The sequence below is a fragment of the Zingiber officinale genome, chromosome 8B (assembly GCF_018446385.1).
Source record: "Zingiber officinale cultivar Zhangliang chromosome 8B, Zo_v1.1, whole genome shotgun sequence".
Taxonomy (NCBI): domain Eukaryota; kingdom Viridiplantae; phylum Streptophyta; class Magnoliopsida; order Zingiberales; family Zingiberaceae; genus Zingiber; species Zingiber officinale.
Genome location: NC_056001.1, coordinates 85,857,662 through 85,877,863, shown reverse-complemented (window position 1 = coordinate 85,877,863; position 20,202 = coordinate 85,857,662). Strand labels below are relative to the sequence as shown.

The window sequence follows — 20,202 nt, the reverse complement described above, 5'->3', positions numbered from 1 at the left end:
ACACATCTTTCAGCTTTCAGTTAGGCCTGCACTGGAGATGGACCCCTCGAGGGATGGAGGATTGACAGAGATGATTTTGGTACATGCGGTATAGATGCATAGGTGGATGCTTGACACTGATGACAGAGTTTGGTCGACACCTGATCACCCTATAATTCATTCCAAAGATGAGGAATCGACCGTAGCACTTTTGATGGTGGAGAGAGAGAGAGAGAGTGTGTGTGTTGATACACATGTGAGCATTTGTACATCATACCTCGACTACCTCCTCAAATGTTGATATTTTGCCGGACATGACATGAGCAGGGAACCTTGATTATTATGGTTTATGTATTTTGCTAGAGTATCAAGGATCACCCCATGCTGCAGGAGATCACAAGCTACTCATGGAACAACTGATTGGTGTGTAGCTATGAGATCTGAAAGCTGCATTACTTGCTTCAATAACTATTGCCCTAGGGGGAATTGATTTATTTCCTCTGGTTTTAATAATTTGCTGGTTCTGACATGGTTCTGTGGGTTGGGTCTCCTTTGGTTGGTGAATTAGCGTTATGTGGCTCGATCATCCTTATTCTCTTTGTCGCTTCTCTTGAACAAGTTTGTCGATACGAAGTTATTAAACTGTTTTCTTTCACTGGTTGCTGGTGGTATCACATGGCTATGTAGACTTGCAGAGAAGCAGGTAATTCTGCAGATTCTTGAGGTAGCAGGTGTTTCAGGTTCTTCCTTTTCTCTTTATTATTCTTTCCAAAAAGGACATCATGAAAATTTAAGCAAATTTTAATGTGGGTTTTGAGGATTTGTTATATTTAAGATTGTTTGTTCATATTATTCATATAATAGCAGATGTACGTGATGCCTGATTGATTGTTTGATAATTTTAAAATAAATGCTAAAATGTGAAGTTCCTCTTGCTTATTCTTCATAATTTTTCTCAAGGAGCTTATTCAAGTCCGTTGAGCGTTGAACCTTAATTCAGTTTTAATATGTTCATTCCACTTTGCTTGATCACACCATTTATAAACTCTAGCAAACATGTTTGTATTAAAAGTTAGTTTGCATGATCCCTCATCACACATGCAAATGTCTTAGTTAACAAATGTCGATTTAATAGGAAGCTTAATTGAGTGTTTATGCTTGGTTTTTGTTTTCCTGTGATGGTTTAGTAATGTGAGTAAATATGTTTTATTTTTATTTATTTTTCCCCAGTGAAATTTATGATGATGTTTGATACAGTGCATGAAAAGGGAGTCAGGCGGATGACGTGGTCAAAGGTCAAGCCCATGGGATAGTCAGAAGTCTAGCCCCTGTGGAGGTCAGAAGTCAAGCTTGCGTGGCCAGGGTCAAAGTCTTAGCTGATGGGACAGCCAAAAGATAAGATTACAAGTTGGACAAGAACTAGCCTCGATGGTAATTAAGGGCAAGGCCCACAGGCCAGGTAAAGGCGCGGAAGGAAAGGCCTCTAGCGTAGAACAGACCTGGCGTACAGGTCGGGACGTACGAACCAGGGATTATAGAGGACAGAAACAGGTCAGTATACAGACCTGACTTACAGGTCGGGAGGTACAAATCATAGATTACAGAGGATCGAAGTAGGTCGGTATACAGACATAGCGTACAGGTCGGGACGTACAAATCATAGATTACAGAGGACAGAAACAGGTCGGTATACATACCTGGCTTACAGGTCGGGAGGTACAAATCATAGATTACAGAAGATCGAAGCAGGTCGGTATACAGACCTGGCGTACAGGTCGGGACGTACAAATCATAGATTACATAGGACAGAAGCAGGTCGGTATACATACCTGGCTTACAGGTCGGGAGGTACAAATCATAGATTACAGAAGATCGAAGCAGGTCGGTATACAGACCTGGCGTACAGGTCGGGACGTACAAATCATAGATTACATAGGACAGAAGCAGGTCGGTATATAGACCTGGCGTACAGGTCGGGATGTACGAACCATAGATTATATAGAGGACAGAAGCAGGTCGGTATACAGACCTAGCGTACAGGTCGAGACGTACGAACCATGGATTATAGAGGACAGAAGCAGGTTGGTAGGTGGTGTCTACCAAGGATGCAGGTCGAGACTTCTAGCCTTGCAGCGCAAGATACATCGATAAATGTACAGGTCGGGAGTGTGCTTACCAAGGATACATGTCGAGATTTCTAGCCTTACGACACAAGATACATGCACAAGCATACAGATCGGGAGTGTGCTTACTGAGGATACAGGTCGGGACTTATATCCTCACAACACTGGATAAATGGATCAAAGAGTACAGGTTGAAATTCAAAATAAGCGGAAGCAGACCGATGCCTACCGGTCAGGATTTATAATCTTATGGCTCAGGATACTTGGATCGATGAAACGTGTGTTAGGATCCTTTCGTACGGCTAGAGAGGGGGGGTGTGAATAGCCGACCCCAATTCGTTCGATTCTTTCTACAATGTCGAGTTAGCGCAGCGGAAATAAAACAATAGAAGCGACAAAGAAAGAAATCAAACCTCAAACTCGATGGATGTAACGAGGTTCGGAGATTAGGGCTCCTACTCCTCGGCGTGTCCGTAAGGTGGACGAGTCCGGTCAATCCGTCGGTGGATGAGTCCCCGGAGAACCGGCTAATATAAACTCCTTATGGGTGGAGAAACCTCGCCACACTCTTTTGCAACAGCAAACAAAGGAGTACAACAATGGAGAAAACAAACAAGAACAATAGAAATTGTAATACACTTGCTTGCCTCTTGTTGTCGACTGGAACCTTGATGAAGCGGACTTCGGATCGGCGGCTAGAACACCGCGGAAACTCACGCGAGCTTGGCGAGTTCAGCAGAACTCGGCACATGAGAGCTCAACCAAAGCTCGGCGAGGCGAAAAGATTCGGAAGAAGAGCGGGAACATTTGGCTCGCAGTCGTAGCCCTCCTTTTATAACTGCGAAAGCGAAGAAAACAGAAGAAATCTGGCCGTTGCGACGCAGCGGCTGGTACTGAATCGATCGGGGACCGATCGGGACCTATTCCGATCGGTCCCGACCGATCAGCTTTCTTCCGACGCCCACCTTACATGCGGGTTACGATCGGTGCGTGGACCGATCGAGCCCCTGATCGGTCCCGCGGCCGATCCCAACCTCAGCGACATCGTCTCGATCGGTCCCGAGCCGATCGGGACATAACTTGATCGATGCGTGGACCGATCACCGCCTCTCTTTGCCTCTGTTGGCTGGCGATCGGTCACGGAGCCGTCGATGCCAACGAAACTTCTGACCGATGTCGATCGGTCACCGGACCGATCGAGCAAAGTATCTGATCGGTTTGGTGACGATCCGAGCTAGTTTAGACCAAGTCCCAAGACTTCCAAACCAATATCCGGTCAACCTTGACCTATTGGTACTTCATCCCTAACATCTGGTCACTCCCTTGCCTGGCTTCACTCACCAGGACTTTCACCTGGCTTCACTCACCAGGATTTCCACATTGCCTAACATCCCAGTTAGGACTTTCCCACTGCCTGGCTTCACTCACCAGGACTTTCCACACTGCCTGGCTTCACTCACCAGGACTTTCCACACTGCCTAACATCCCAGTTAGGACTTTCTCATTCACCTAGCTTCACTCACTAGGATTTTCACCTGGCTTCACTCACCAGGATTTTCCACACTGCCTAACATCCCAGTTAGGACTTCCCATTCACCTAGCTTCACTCACTAGGATTTTCACCTGGCTTCACTCACCAGGATTTTCCCGAATGCCTGGCTTCACTCACCAGGACTTTCACCTTCACCTAGCTTCACTCACTAGGATTTTCACCTGGATTCACTCACCAGGTCCCATTGCCTGGCTTCACTCACGGGACTTTTCCCGGTGCCAAACTCCTGTTTGGACTTTCCCGTGCAAGTCTCCATACTTGGACTTTTCGCGTGCCAAGCTCCCTGCTTGGACTTTTCCGTGCCAAGTCTCCATACTTGGACTTTTCGCGTGCCAAGCTCCCTGCTTGGACTTTTCCCCGTGCCAAGTCTCCGTACTTGGACTTTCCCCGAAGCAGGTCAACCAGGTCAACCTTGACCTAAGGTTGCACCTACAATCTCCTAAACACCTATTCTTGTCAAACATCAAGAATACAACTCTCTTCTCGAGTGTCAAACAGCAACATGCAACACAACTAGGTAAAGCTTGAGCTAAGGTCGCACCGACAAACTTCCCAAGTCAAACATCAAAATAAAACGCGAGTCAAGTCAACTCGGGTCTGGTCAACCAGGTCAAAGTTGCACAACAATCTCCCCTTTGATGTTTGACAAAACCATAATCAAGTTAGGTTAACCATAACCTAACTTAGGTTTTCAACCATCTTCCAATGTCCATGTTCTTTCCTTGAACATTCTCTAGACATTCTCCCTTAGGTTAACCGATAACCTAACTTGGGTTCTCTAATAATTCTCCCCTTTTGACACACATCAAAAGTATTCCAATGTTCTTCCTCGAACATTCCTTGACAATCTTCCCTAGCTTAGGTTAAACCGATAACCTAACTTGGGTTCTCCAATAATTCTCCAATGAACACTCTCCCTTTTTGACACACATCAAAAAAAAAAGGTATCAAGGTCAAGAGTTTCTTCTAATGAAAGTCCCATACCTTTCATTGAAACTCTTATTTTCCCCTTGATACTAAGCTCAACAATCCACTTAGTGATAATCCCATATCACTAATCCTCAAGGAGTAAAACTCCCCTCCCCCTTGACTAATAGTTAAAACTCCCCTAAAGGCCAACTCCCCTTGACCATTGCACCAACAATGTCTTGGAGAGTTTCAAACCTTTAGAAATCTAAAACCAACTTTCACCGAAATTTCAGACATGCAATCGAATTTCAGCACATTGGCACGCTATCAGACCTCACTGGATCGGTCACCAGACCGATCCACAGCACTCTGGATCGGTCCAGTGACCGATCCAGCCCTCCCTGGATCGGTCCAGCGACCGATCCAGACACTGATCACAGGGATTTCTGATTTTTCCTCTCCCGAAATTCAGAAACCCCTAATAAATTTCAGAAAATTCGAAAAATTGTGAAATTTTGAGGATACATTCCTCATATCATACACTACCATGGAAAAATAATTTTCTATGAAAATAGTTTCCATTTTCAAATCTTGATACAAAGTTCAACCACTTTGAAATAGTTCAAAGTTAAGTCAACTTTGTATCACAATGTTCAATGATGAATGCTATCACTAGGAAAGCTTCATCAAGGTTTTCCAAATCAATTTTAAAATGATTTCAAACCCTTTAATTTGGGACCACAATCTTAGGGCTATATGTACATGACTTGTACACAAGCTTTCCCTATGATCCCCCATATCTTGAATTAGGCTCATCTAGGTACAAGAGCTATGCACCTTGATCCTAATTCATGATCCTAATATCTCACACACATCTAGAGTGTATCAAGCACATCCATGTCAATTTTGATGTGAGATATGGGTTTAGGTATCTTAGGCTAAGGTCTCATGCATTTTCTAAACACAAATTTGATCTCAATATCAAAATGTGTTTTTCATCCTTAAATCAATTCAATTGATTATTAATGCAAGAGATGATGACATGGCATGTAATGATATCATAAGTAAAAACATGTGCCAATGTCACGATGTCATGGCATAAAGTTTGAAAACTTAAATAAAGCATGACATATAAATTAGCCTAGCACTATCATGACATTTCAAATGATGATAAAACTAAACATGATGTCATGACATGTCATATGGCAAACAACCATGGTAAGTTAACACAAATACAATACCTAAATCTCTATCTAAGTATCCTTAGCCTTAGCTAACTTAAAATCTAACCCTAGATTGCCCATATATCCCTAAGAGAAAACCAAAATCCCAATTATGGTATTTCTCTAGGTTTTCCTCAAATTGTGCCACTTAAGATTAAAAATGATATTTCCACCATTAGGCACATTTAGCTCTTCAAGGGAGTAAATGATAATTCCATTTCATTTTCAAAAGTTCTCAAAACCTTGAAAATGCTCCTTGAGTGTCAATTTCCTCAAAGTTGGGTTAACTACCCTTCTTATTGGAGTTGACACTCTCTAACCCATTTATGGGGTAGAGAAGATGCTCCTAGGAACCCAATACCTATTTGAGCTCATTGGGTTCACTAAATATTCACTAGGGATAACTTCCCTAGCAACCCTCCTAATGACCCTCTTAGGCTTTAAAGCCTTGGTCATTTGGGTCTCATCAAGGTCAACTATAGGGGTGACTCCCCTTGTGACCTTGGTAATGGTCTTCCTAGCCCTAGGTTTTGTTCCATAATCAAATGGAACATTGTGGTAAGTGGGCTTGACCATTTGGGACTTAGGTTTGTGACCCAAACCTTTCTTGTCCTTGGACTTGGGTTTTTGACTCTTAAACCCTAGAGATGACTTCTCCATGTTTTTAAGAGCCTTTTCTAAAGTATCAAGTCTTGACCTCAAGACTTGATTCTCCTTCTCTAATACCTCAATTTTTGATTTGTCATTTTTCTTTGAGGCATTCCTAGGCATGTGTCTAGTTGATTTGGGATTCCTACCTAGGTTCTCCTTAACCTTAGATGAGGTAATTCTAGGGTTGGCTTTCCTAGTGTTATCCTTATCTAGGCTCACATGTTTTGCACCTAAGCACATGTATTGATTCCTAAGGTTATCATGCTTGTTATTATCGACAAGTGCAATAAAATTCCTAGCATGCATTTTATTAGAGTTGCAAAAATGAACCTTAGAGGTTACCTTAGGGTTTGCCTTAGCTCCCCCTATCGATGTGCCCGGTCTCTTGCCCTTGTGAGGTTGCCTCCCCCTCGGACAATGGCTCCTATAGTGTCCCCTTTGCTTGCATTGGAAGCACACGATGTGCTCCTTGCCCTTGCGTTTCGGGACTCCGGCTTCCTTGACCTTTGGCGCCGGTGGAGTCTTTCTTACCCTCTTTGGACACTTACTCTTGTAGTGCCCAAATTCCCTACACTCAAAACACATTATATGCAATTTACTTGAACTTAAAGTGTTTGAGTTACCTAGGATTGAGGATGAATGGATGTTCTCTTCTTCATCCCTCCCGGAGGTAGAAGCTTCTTCTTCGTGCTCCGAACTTGAGCAAGAGGAACTCTCCTCCTCTTCTTCCTTGGATGTTGAGTAGCCCTCAACTCCCAATTTGCTCCCTCCATGATGTGAGCTACTTGGCTCACTAGGCTCCTCTTCATGGCTTGAAGTGGAGCTCTCCTCATGGTACTTGGCCAAGTTATCCCACAATTCCTTGGCATTGTTGTATTTACCTATCTTACACAAAATATTAGTAGGTAATGAAAATTCAATTGTTTTAGTTACCTCATTGTTGATCGTGGATTGGTGGACTTGTTCCTTCGTCCACTTGTTCTTCTCTAGAGGCTCTCCTTCTTTATCCATTGGAGGAGAAAACCCTTCTTGTACACAAAACCAGTTCAACATATTAGTCCTAAGAAAATACATCATCCTTACCTTCCAATATGTGAAGTTGTCGTTGTAGAAGGGTGGAATCGTGATGTCTTCTCCGAATTGATCCATCTCTAGCTTTGCTCCCACGGGTGTTGATCCGACGAAGAGCGTCCTCGCTCTGATACCACTTGTTAGGATCCTTTGTACGGCTAGAGAGGGGGGTGTGAATAGCCGACCCCAATTCGTTCGATTCTTTCTACAATGTCGAGTTAGCGCAGCGGAAATAAAACAATAGAAGCGACAAAGAAAGAAATCAAACCTCAAACTCGATGGATGTAACGAGGTTCGGAGATTAGGGCTCCTACTCCTCGGCGTGTCCGTGAGGTGGACGAGTCCGGTCAATCCGTCGGTGGATGAGTCCCCGGAGAACCGGCTAATATAAACTCCTTATGGGTGGAGAAACCTCGCCACACTCTTTTGCAACAGCAAACAAAGGAGTACAACAATGGAGAAAACAAACAAGAACAATAGAAATTGTAATACACTTGCTTGCCTCTTGTTGTCATCGGAACCTTGATGAAGCGGATTTTCTGGATCCAGCGGCTAGAACACCAGAGGAAACTCACGCGAGCTTGACGAGTTCAACGAACTCGGCTGATGAGCTCAACCAAAGCTCGGCAGAGAGCGAAAGATTCGGCGAAAGGCGGAACATTTGGCTCGCGGTAGTAGCCCTCCTTTTATAACTGCGAAAGCGAAGAAAACACGAAGAAATCTGGCGTTGCGGCCGCAGCGGCTAGTACTGAATCGGTCGGAGGACCGATCGGGACCTATTCGATCGGTCCCGGACCGATCGGCTTTCTTGACGCCCACCTACGTGCGGGTTCGATCGATGCGTGGACCGTCAAAGAGCCGCAGCTGATCGGTCCACGCACCGATCCCAACCTCAGCGACATCGTCTCGGTCCCGAACCGATCGGGCATAACTGATCGATGCATGGACGATCGGCTGCCTCTTTGCCTCTGTTTGCGATCGGTCGGGATCGATGATACCGATGTCGATCGGTCACGGGCCGATCGAACATCGGATCGGTTTGGTGACCGATCCAGAGTTTGGCCCAAACCAAGTCCCAAGACTTCGAACCAATATCCGGTCAACCTTGACCTATTGGTACTTCATCCCTAACATCTGGTCAGCTTCACTCACTGGACTTTCAGCTTCACTCACCAGATTTCCATTGCCTAACATCCCGTTAGGACTTTCCCACGGCTTCACTCACGGGACTTTCCACACTGCCTCACTCAGGACTTTCCACACGCCTAACATCCAGTTAGGACTTTCTCATTCACCTAGCTTCACTCACTAGGATTTTCACCGCTTCACTCACCAGGTTTCCACCTAACATCCCAGTTAGGACTTCCCATTCACCTAGCTTCACTCACTAGGATTTTCACCGGCTTCACTTTTCCGGCTTCACTCACTGGGACTTTCACCTTCACCTAGCTTCACTCACTAGGATTTTCACCGGATTCACTCACCGGGATTTCCCGACTGCACCAGGACTTTTCCCCGTGCCAAACTCCTGTTTGGACTTTCCCCGTGCCAAGTCTCCATACTTGGACTTTTCACGTGCTTGGACTTTTCCGTGCCAAGTCCCCATACTTGGACTTTTCCAGTGCCAAGCTCCCTGCTTGGACTTTTCCGTTGCCAAGTCTCCATACTTGGACTTTTTCCCGAATCAGGTCAACCAGGTCAACCTTGACCTACGGTTGCACCAATAATCTCCCAAACATCTATTCTTGTCCCATATCAAGAATAGAACTTTCTCACGAGTGTCAAACATCAACATGCAACACAACTAGGTCAACCTTGACCTAAGGTTGCACCGACAATCTTCCCAAGTCAAACATCAAAATACAACTCGAGTCAAGTCAACTCGAGTCGGGTCAACCAGGTCAACCTTGACCTAAGGTTGCACCAACAATGTGCAGGTCGGGATGCGCCAGCTAATGATACAGGTCAGGATTCATGGCCTCATGGTCCAAGATAAGCAGAATTGGGTGTAGGCATATAGGTCGGGTTGGATGAAGTCAGACGTACAGCTTTGGAATCGGGATAAACAGAACCGAACTAGGGTCGGGGTTAGCAAGATGTCAGATCGAGGTTAGCAAGGGCAAAGACTCAGCTTAGCAATCACGAGTGGAGGATGTCAGGCACTACATGACAAGCAAGTAAGGGAATCGTAATTGTCTGTCAGAGAATAATCAGAGTGTCAGGGAATATACCAACAGTCGGGGCTCACTACCCCTTTGGTCCTGCCGCCGACCTATGAGGAGATGCCGTGTGTCATTCACCGCCAGACAAAGCCTGACAGCCAACATTCCCTGACACCTGCCAGACCCCAGAAACATCCATTGCAGTATAAAAAGGGATGCTTTGTCCCTTATGCAGGTACGCTCACTCGTCATTTCTTACTCGTGTTTACTTTTCGTCCTTTCTCTGTGCTTCTGGGGAAAAAATATCTGACTTGAGCGCCGGAGGGCCTGACCCGGGGACTTTTTCCTTGGTTTCTGATCTTTAACGACTCGGGGGCTCGTCTGAGTGTGCGCAGAGCCCTAGCGTCATCATCCTGGTCATCACCCTTCGTCATCCGCCCGTGTGAACCCTTCCGAAGAGTGCCAGATAGATCGGACACCGCATAGACTTTCCGTCAACCTCCAGTACTTCGAGGTCCGTCTTCATCCGACTCAACTTCCGGAGATCAATGTTAAAGATAGAAATTTAAGGACAGTAAAAACTCAAATATAACAAAAGCGAGAAATATAAAATTTATTACTCGGTAATTGTATGTGTGAATTAACTGCAATGATATATTTTGTGGTTAGTATTAGATTTAAATTTCCGGTGGGAAATTAAAAGATCAATAATTTTGAGCATGTGAGAGGCTGGATTGTTTTAAATGTGTTCCATGTATATTTTTTATTTTTTTAATTTTTTTTTAAAAATTGATTTATTTTTAACATACTTAAGCTACTATTACATAATAACCCTAAAATTAGAATATTTTTAATATGAGAAATATATTAAGATGTGTGTTTTTTTAATGTCATTCTAATAATAAAAGATATCTTTTTTAATTTGTCATACCATATTTTTAAATTTAAAGTATTCATAGTTTCCAGGGCAATAGTACAATGTTTGAGAGCGTCTTCTTAGTTTTTGAATCAAGTTTTAATTTCGATGAATTAATGAATAATTTTTTTCGATTTATCTAATAGAAAATTTTTATGAGATTAAATTAGTCATCCTTAGAATTAATTAACATAAATTAAATATATAGTGTCAATTAAAAATAAAAATGATAGCATCCACAATTCATATAAAATTATAGCACTTATTATCCACAATTCAGTTTTTTTTATGAAATGAAATTTGAATGATATCAACTCAGTAAAATATTGACGTGGATATTAATTAGCATGGATAAAATTTTATCAACTCGGTTATGGTTTTCTTATTTAAGTATTTTTGTTGTATTCATAATAATGATATCGAACCTTTAGATTGTGGCATCTTCTACATGTAGCTGTAGAGGGGCGTCACATGATTGCTCAAAATCACATAATAAGGTGTGAAGATCTAGTTTGTTTTTGTAGGACCACTTCAACTTTGGAATTGGACCACCGCAAAGAAAGTTCCGAGTTGCTAACCTAAAAACAGAATATTTTCTTACAACACGACTTCCGAAAGAAATTATTGTTGGTTTAAAGTTAGATTCCCTCACGATATCATTTCTCCACCAAGCACAAGTTCAAAATTTCTTATGCCTTTTCATGGATTTTGCTCTTGATTATGATGCGGTAATAAAGTATCTATATAACCTCTCAAACATTCACAGTTTGATTTTTAACTGCGGCATATTGTTAGATATTTTTCTTTGATGAAATAATTCACAGTTTGATTTTTAACTGCGGCATATTGTTAGATATTTTTCTTTGATGAAATAATAAACTTAAGATGTTGGATTGTTGGACCATCAACTATAAATACTTTTAAATTTATTTTGATGATCGATAAAATTTTTTATAGAATCAAATTGGTTATATTAGTATTAATCAATCTGAAGGATTGGATACGTAGTGCTAGTTAAAAAAATTTCTATTATTGACTTTTGACCTCAACGAATTCTTTCATGGCACAGGAAAAATCCTGAGTAGAAGATGAAAAGAAATTGAACGAGAATTCCTTGGTGTTGCACAAAATTAAAAACAAAGGTTCAACCTTCATTAAAACTAACTTGTCGATTTTAACATCGAGGCCAATCAGCACATCTGTCACTGCCAAAGTTAAAAACAAAGGTTCAACGTTCATTAAAACTAACTTGTGGATTTTAACATCGACTGCCAATCAGCACATCTGTCACTGTCGAAGATTCAGGCAGCCTCCTTCTGGATTCTGAGATTATTCTACAAACGCAGCAATCTTTCGCTGTTGAATTCGACTTGCTAGTCCTTGTGGAGCATTCCTTACCCTGCAATACGAAAGAGAGTCAATGTAATTAAATAGGTATTAATTGACAAGTAAAGAAAGAGATGACAGAGCAAAATTCTTGGTTTTTTCTCTGATAATCCTCTGAGCCTATGAAAAATTAATTCGAGTAGCATCCATTCTCAATGTGTGCATTCACATTTTGGTTTTGAGTTAGTGCGTTCGAACAATTTAATCAAAATAACGCCATATGACTTAAGGACATGCAAGGTTGAATTCAGCCTAGGATGAAAAAGAGACAAGGAATCTACCTTGAAGATGCATATTACAAAACCCTGACATTCCCATGAAAGCTTGCTATTCCTAGATACGACCATAACTACGCCCACTTCCTTACAGGACATGACTGAAAAACAAAATGCACGGAGAAGTTGCAATTGTCATCTCTATAATTCACGACATGATGACCAAGTTAATCGCAATTTTGAGTCAGCTAGAAGAATCTATGCTTGTTCTTCTAGAGTCGATGGCAAGGATAGAAGCCTCCTCTTCTGAATGCGTGGAGGGAGATGCTTGGTGTACTTCTTCGGGCGAATCATCCATGGCAAGAAGACACCAGTTCCGTTGCGTGCAATCTTCTCATCGGGGTTCACAACAACTGCTCCAGGTGGCGCCAACATGACGATGGGGGTGCGGAGAGCCAAACCCCATGTAGCCGGGATCATGACATTGGGCCGGTAGGCGATGATTCCACCACCTGTTGTCATCTTTTGCAGGGAAGTTGAGTGTCCAGGTTGCCACAAGGTCATTGCTTTGTTGGACTGGATTGCAATAGGTGATTCTGAATGCTGAGTGGCAGTTCTAACTTTCACAAATGTTATGCTAATTCTTTTATTTGGTGATGCACACACAACATGCCTTGCCATGTCAGCACTATTCCCACGCATAACTAGGAGTGACCTGCAGAAGTTTATGCATGATTATTATGTTAAAATTTCATAATTGACTTGTATAAACAAACTAATTCTACAGTGGCTTACAAAGATAAAATTTTCAAAATGGCAATCAAGTAGGTTTGCATACCCTTCCTTAATTGGAAGTGTTAGGGATCCCTTATAGTTTCCCTCGTAATCGCTAATCAGAGACCGTCCAAATGCCATTGTAGTTCCGGAGAGGAGAAGCGTTGAAATAGGATTTTCCAGATGTGGAGGTTTGAAGTAGGGCTGTGAGTGCTCATCCTGCAGAACACACAAAATGGAGATTGGGTGCCATGAGAAAACTTGGGTTTTAAATTGGAAGATCTAAAGCTTAATCACTAGGAATGTTAGGAAAACAGAGTTACCTCATCAAAGAAATTGATAATGCAGCTGTTGGGTTTCTTACTTTCTGGTACTAAGCGCCATTGAACCAAGTGATCAATAACGGTTAGCAAAGCAGGAGGAATTGGTTCTATAATACCTGCATCAAAAGAATTTAGGTCTAACAGTTAGGCTTGGGTTCTTCATTTTGTGAGCACCATTTGTTTATCCGTGAATTTTTGAATGACTATAGTAGTAAGTTCATTTTGATGCCACAGATTAATTAAAAATCAACAAAATTTGGAACGAGGAAAGTATTCTTTACTTTCTGCCTCTCCAGTAGCTGATTGGAATAATGGAACACCAAGTTGAATGATCTCCCTCTTGTTTCCCTTCATTTGTTTGTTGAAGAAAATAAATGTTTCTCCTGAACACATGCACAAACGTAGTTGAGTGTGAGCGTTGGCCTTCATGATTCAATAAAAAATGTTAAAAGCTTTGATTTATTAATTGCCATCTCTTATTCCTTTTTCGATTAAATTGTATAGAAGTAACATAAGATCTACACGGCAGATCATAAAAGTTAGGACTCAGCTGTCTCTGAAGTAAACACAACACAATAAGAGACATTTTTTACGGGAAAAAGGAATGACACCGGCAGAATCTAGTATTTGAATTGATATATGAAAATCAATCTCATTAATAAGCAATGTAGTGGTTTGACACTAGAAAGTAATAGCATAATTTTACCAGGGAGTTCTCCTCTGCGTCCTGCCAGACGAAGCTCATTGATGTATTCAACAAGGGTCGGTAGCTCTGACTCTGCGAAAATATTCTCATACAACTTGAGACCTTTCACAACATTGACCTGGCAGTCACAAATCAGAATCAATATATTTGATCAAATGGGAAGCTCGCTAAGTTTTGTTTATATAAACATAAAAATTCTACTTCCTACAGCATCTTATATTGCATCTCTATACAGAAATTGTGTCCAATGGTGTTAAGATAGAACTCGCCATATGCCCTTTCACGGATTCCTTCGCCACAAAACCCTTTGAGATCTTGATCCTCTCAGGCCGCACCAAGCAAACTCCTAGGTCAGCACAAACTTTGACCTCCTCCACCAAACCTTGTTCCTCTTGCGATCCTAGCACGTGCAATTATAATATAAGGTTAAGCCAAGAATCAACAACAACACATTTGAAAAAATTGAAATTTCAACATAAATAGATATAGTCCAAAATTTCAACCCCACCAAAAAAGACATGCCGTAGAAAACTAGAACTCGGTAGTTGGCACAGCGGTGAAGACAAAGAATAAGGTTCAAACCTAGTGCCAAAAGGTCCGGATGTCTTATATGCTTGCAAAATGGAAATTTTCCTTGCAGGATGGTCAATTACATCTACTACTTAGGCGGCGGCCATTTTGATCTTCAGGTGTGGAGCTCTACTAAGCTGCTGCCTTAACCCTAGTTAAATTCTTTTTTTTTTTTGGTCCTGCAATTAACACCACCTAAAAAACAAAACATTCAATTAAGCGCGGCGACGACGAGATGGGTCCGCCTCGAGCACCAGTCTCACTGGGGCGCGGCAGTCTCCCGACCGCGTGGAAGCCGCTGCGCCGGTTCCCCAACACGGCGGGCGAGGCGGCCAGGCCAGCACCTCCAAACGCCCTGCCGAAGGGGTCAGGCTAGTCGACCACCAAAACTACTACGACACGTGTGCCCTCACCCACCTCCCATTCCCACCCGATTCGTGGGAACCAAACGGCCGGCAATTACGGATCGTTGGCCTCGCGCCATAAGAAAAACAAGCGCTCTTCCTTTGCGCTTTGGCTCCCCAATGGGCAGCTTCTCCACGGCTTCCGAACTCACGTATGTCCTTCATCTCCTCAGTCATCCCAAAGACCCTAAAAATTTAAGGAAAAAAAAGAAAGATTCCCCATGTCTGTGAACGCGTTCACTTACAGGGGCTAACTCGATCCGGCCGCCGGGGAGCCGTGGCCACAGAATCGACGGCTGAACGCGCCCAGAGGGTGAAGGTGAGCTCATCAGGGCCGTCCGATCAAACTGGAATGTTGCTGCGATTCAAAGCTAACTAATGTTGGGGCAAAGATCTAGAAATTTTAAATTAGTACCGTTGGGGAAAAAACAAACTGTTAACACTTTCAGAAAATGATATAATATTAATAGCATCCGATAATTACTTAATTTGTCAAATTAATTAGTTACCTTTGCTAGCGTAACCATCTGCAGCACCCTGGAAATCCCAAGCGCCCCCTCTAGAAGAAACCTCAGTCTCAGCCGCCGCTTCCTCCTCGATCCGCGCAACCTTGATGTTACCGTGGTAGATGGCCTCAGCCCAAGTTTCTTCCTCCGCCGCCGCTTCCTCTGTCGTGACGATCTCAACGCCCTCTGCCACCGTTTCCTCATCCGCGGCAATTTCCTCCTTCGTGGGAGGGATGTCGGTCTCCGCGGGCTTTTCCTCCTCCGAGGGAAGGATGTAGATCTCCTTAGGCTTCTCCTCTTCCGGCACCACCGCCGGAAACTTGGCCGCCACCGAATGAAGCTCGGCGGAGACGTCGTCAATGGAGTAAAACTTCTGCATATTGAGTACCGGGATCCAGTTGAGCCGGCGCCAGTGTACGGCGGCCAACACCGACTCGTACTCCGCCGCCCCTCTGATCTGCACCAGGTGACTACAAAGCGCGTCGATGATCGCGTTCGCGGCTGCGAACTCGCTCCGAAGCCACGCGATCATCGCGTCCCTCGAGTACAGCTCCGGCACCGCCGCCGCCGAGGTAGCGGCCCTTGCCATCACCGTCGCCATCCCCCGAAACCAGTCGATCGCCGCTTCTCTTCCGAATCCCGGAGAGAAAAAGAAGATATAAAAAGAAAAAAAAAACAAGTGGGTTGAAATTCACAGTGAATAATTGAGAGGGAAGACCCCAAAGCTCTTGAGCCCAGCCGAACGAGCCCTCGAGGGCTAGTATATATACAGCTGGATCGAATACACGTCGATTGGCACGTGGCGAACCAAAGTGACTCGGACGACGTCAAGCGAATGCCAGACCCGAGATGCATAGCACACCTAACTAAGCATGGTTCGTCGTCTCCCGCATGCTGCCACCTTCCCCAAATCGCCACCGACCGGTGACGGGATTCCCTTTCCTTTTGCTCCACGGCGCACGTGGTCCTCAAACGATGGGGACATCGAGGCTCTGCAGCCGCGTGTTGCAGAGCGACACGTGTCTCACCGTTGGGTCCCGATATCTGGTTTTACTTAGTCAACGAGCCCCCAAAACGATTGATCTGTCGTGGTGATTTACGCCATTGTGGAGAGTGACGTGGCAACGTCGTCAGCGAGAATGTCGGCTGAAACAGCCACGAGCCGTCTTTAAATGGGAAATATGAGCTCTGATAATAGTCAAATGCTTATTTTTTTTAAATAAAATAAAATAAAATAACACCTCCCATATTTATCTTTTTAAAAATATCAATGCTACAATAACTACACATATTAAAATAAACTGATTCAATTTAATTGAAAATTACTATACACAGAATATTTTTATATAATTTTTTTTCAACTTTGTTAAAATTATTTAAAACGGTTCAAAAATATTTCAAATCTATTATAGTTAGTATTTAAATGATTTTTATAATATTACTGCACTATTATATAACAACTATTTAATAGTTAGTGCAATAATTTAAAAATATTTCTCAAGAGATTTTGATTAAATTTAAATAATTTTTATCGAGTTGATAAACTATTTTTAATATAAAAATATTTTATATTTTATATTTTCAATTAAATTATTTTTTAAAAATTATTTACTTTTACATTGCAGGAGATACTTGTAATTTTATAACAATGTTAGAATAAAAATAATTTGAGATGAGAAATTGACCATCTTTAAAAATTATTAATTAATTTATATTCTAGAAATTATATTTATGTCAAATTTATTTTATCTCCTTTATTCATTTAAAAACACCTCTTTGGTTCCATATTTAGATCATTAATTAATCTTGTTTTATTTATTGGTGGATTTTTATTTAAGCCCCGACATAGTTTCTGGCTATATCTTGTGCTTTGCCATACAAATATTGAAGAAAATAGTAGGCATCTTATCACGCCAAAAGATGATTAAAAAGGATGATTAAAATTTTCATAGGAACTTCTAAATTTGCCTTGAATTACCTTAATAATCAATAATACAAATAGAAGGTAATTTGCGTGGCTTGTATTAAAAATATTATTTAATCCTAAAAATGCAAATGCTAAAAAGGGTATGAATATTTTTAAATCCTTGATACAGTGCATAATGGTAGGGTCTGGTCAAGAGGACGTGACAGTCAGAAGTCAAGGGAACGTGGTAGTCAGAAGTCAAGATGACGTGATAGTCAGAAGTCAAGAGGACATGACAGTCATAAGTCAAGAGAACGTGACAGTCAAAAAGTAAGGAGATATGACAATCGATATATGGAGTGAGACCACCCGAGGTCATCCTATGTGCGAAGCCAAAGAGGGGGTCTACCGGTCGGGAAATCAGGGCTGCGGCAGGAAGCACGGTCAAGACCAAACCCGACCTGGCTTTACCGATCAAGGGTTGTCAAGCTAGCCTACGTAAGCAAACTTATCATCCTCGGTGGGGTCAGAATCATAAAGGCCGATAGAACAGGCCCAACCAATCTCTTCATCAACACCCAACATACCAACCAGGGTTGTTTCAATCGCACTCGGGCAGGATAGAAGACACCACGAGACAACCGGTCAGGGAATCGTAACCACCTGTCAGAAAATATCTGCTGTATGTCAGGGAATATTCCAGCGGTTGGGATCATCTGCAAGAAGAGCCTTCCTCCAGTCTATAGGAGAAGACCACGTGTCCTCCACTGCTCGACAAATCCCGACACCCGATATCCTTTGACAAGGGTCAGTTTCCAGAAGGTACGTATTGTCATATAAAAAGGGATGTTCTCTCCCTTGCGCAGGTACGCTCACTCGCACACTTGTCTACTTTTCTTCTTCCGTCGTACACTGTTTTTCTGGGGGAAAAGTACCTGACTTGAGCGTCGGGGGGCCTGCTCCGGGGACTTTTCCCCTGGTTCTTGGTCTCTAACGTTCCGTGTACTTATCTGAGTGTGTGCAGAGGTCTGGTACCGCCGGTGCAGGCCCAGCAATTCTTCAGGGCCACATGGGGGTCCATTCTCTGAAGCCTGTGCGACCTCAGCATCACAGTCTCCTTCCCGTCAATGCCAGCGACACTTCATCTGGCCTTCGTCAGACTCAGACTCCGGACAGGATCAATTTGGCGCCTTCTGTGGGAACTTCTTCGCCTGTTCTGAAGTGTAAAGATGGAGGACATCGGCAGAATTAACGTAACCATGATGACAGGAGAACACGAGCTGTATAAAGAAGCCAAGAGGTGGACAACCTCCGAGAAGCAGACCACCGCTTCTCGACCTTACAAGATGCTGGCAATTTCTAAGGAGCCAACCAACGCTTCTGATAGAGGATCTAAAAGAAAGCAACCCGAGGAGTTTCCCTCGGCCTTCTATCGAGAGTCGGGCCTCGATTGCCATCATAAAGGTCCGAGCGACTATAATAAGAAGGAGCAACCGCAGGCATCTGAGGCAGAAAGCTCCCCGCCCAGGGATTCTAAGAAAGGTAAAACTATAGTTCTCAGGGAGGAGCTCAGAATGGACCCTGAGGAGCAAGTGCCCTTCTCTACAAGGGTGCTCGGTGAAAAGTTACCCAAGGGATACAAGCCTCCTGCTATCGGTGAATATGATGGTAGTCAGGACCCGGAAGATCATCTCCGTAAGTTTAGGAACGCTGCCCTGTTACATCAGTATAGTGATGCTATCAAGTGTCGAGTGTTCCTTAATACTTTATCCGGCTCGGCACAAAAATGGTTTGACGGGTTGCCAAACAGGTCCATCACTTGTTTCCATGATTTCAAGACAGTCTTCTTGCGCCACTTCTCTAGTGGCCGGAAGTACCAAAAGACAGATCATTGTCTCTTCGCACTCAAGCAAGGGTCAGCTGATCCCTTACGAAGTTATATCAAGCGTTTCAATCAGGTGGCTCAGGACATTCCATCAACCACCTTCAAAATATTGATGAGCGCCTTCTCTCATGGATTGGTAGAAGGGGAGTTCTTCCGGGATCTCATTCGAGATCCCGTAAAGAACTTTGACAAGATGCTGGGAAAGGCTGACAACTACATTAACGTGGAAGAGACTCAGGCTACTCGACAGAAGGCATACAAGGTGTCTGCTTCCACCAACAAACTAGAAAAGAAGCCACCACAGTCGCTAGCCCAGCCTCTTCCATGTACTCGGGACGCTCGACCCCCCTTTGGTCCCGGTCTGGATACCCGACTGGTTCTGCGTGTGGTAGTTGTTCAAGCCCCAAGGCCTGGGCCATGGGGACCGCGCTACTGCACTTACTATCACTCCCACACTCATGCCACTAGTGATTGCTTTCAGTTCGCTAGAGACTCTAGGCGTGCCGCTGAGCTGGGCCTACCTCCGCCAGAAATTGCGCCCAAGACTCAATAAAGGATACTGGCCAGCCAACAGGTCATGGCTGGGGCAGGTCAACCCGGCCGGCCTTAGCCTGATCTTGTTAGACAAGGGAATTAGTAGCCCGATCACGTCCAGGAGCCTGGGGAATTCAGGGAGGCAGAAAACCGGGGCAACACTGCCGTCCGGGAGATTAACATGATCTCTGGAGGGCCCACAGATGGGGATTCCACTAGGGTGCAAAAATCTCATGAGCATTGTCTGGAAGTACATGCTGTGGGATGCAGTCAGGAGCAAGCGGTCGGGCCCGTAATCAGTTTCGGGCCACAAGATTTGGAGGAGCTAGAGCTTCCTCATGATGATGCTTTTATAATTAAAGCCGTCATAACTAACAGTCGCGTGGCCAGAGTTTTCGTAGATACCG

At 43.5% G+C, this 20,202-nt stretch overlaps 1 protein-coding gene across 2 annotated transcripts; it reads right to left on the bottom strand.

Annotated features, from left to right (window-relative positions):
- Positions 1-11,716: 11,716 nt before the first annotated feature.
- Positions 11,717-16,237, bottom strand: LOC122016256 (RNA demethylase ALKBH10B-like). Of its 2 annotated transcripts, XR_006121096.1 has the most exons (8): positions 15,474-16,237; positions 14,260-14,390; positions 13,991-14,108; positions 13,566-13,667; positions 13,285-13,400; positions 13,026-13,180; positions 12,254-12,902; positions 11,717-11,985 (listed from the first exon to the last, which is right to left on the bottom strand). XR_006121096.1 is itself a non-coding variant. In XM_042573491.1 (7 exons), the coding sequence occupies exons 1-7, from the start codon at positions 16,069-16,071 to the stop codon at positions 12,446-12,448; spliced, it is 1,677 nt and encodes a 558-aa protein (XP_042429425.1). In that variant the 5' UTR covers positions 16,072-16,237; the 3' UTR covers positions 12,176-12,445. The 2 variants fall into 2 exon arrangements, 1 of the variants encoding a protein (XP_042429425.1); XM_042573491.1 differs by lacking the exon at positions 11,717-11,985 and having other exon boundaries at positions 12,176-12,902.
- Between the last annotated feature and the right edge of the window lie 3,965 nt (positions 16,238-20,202).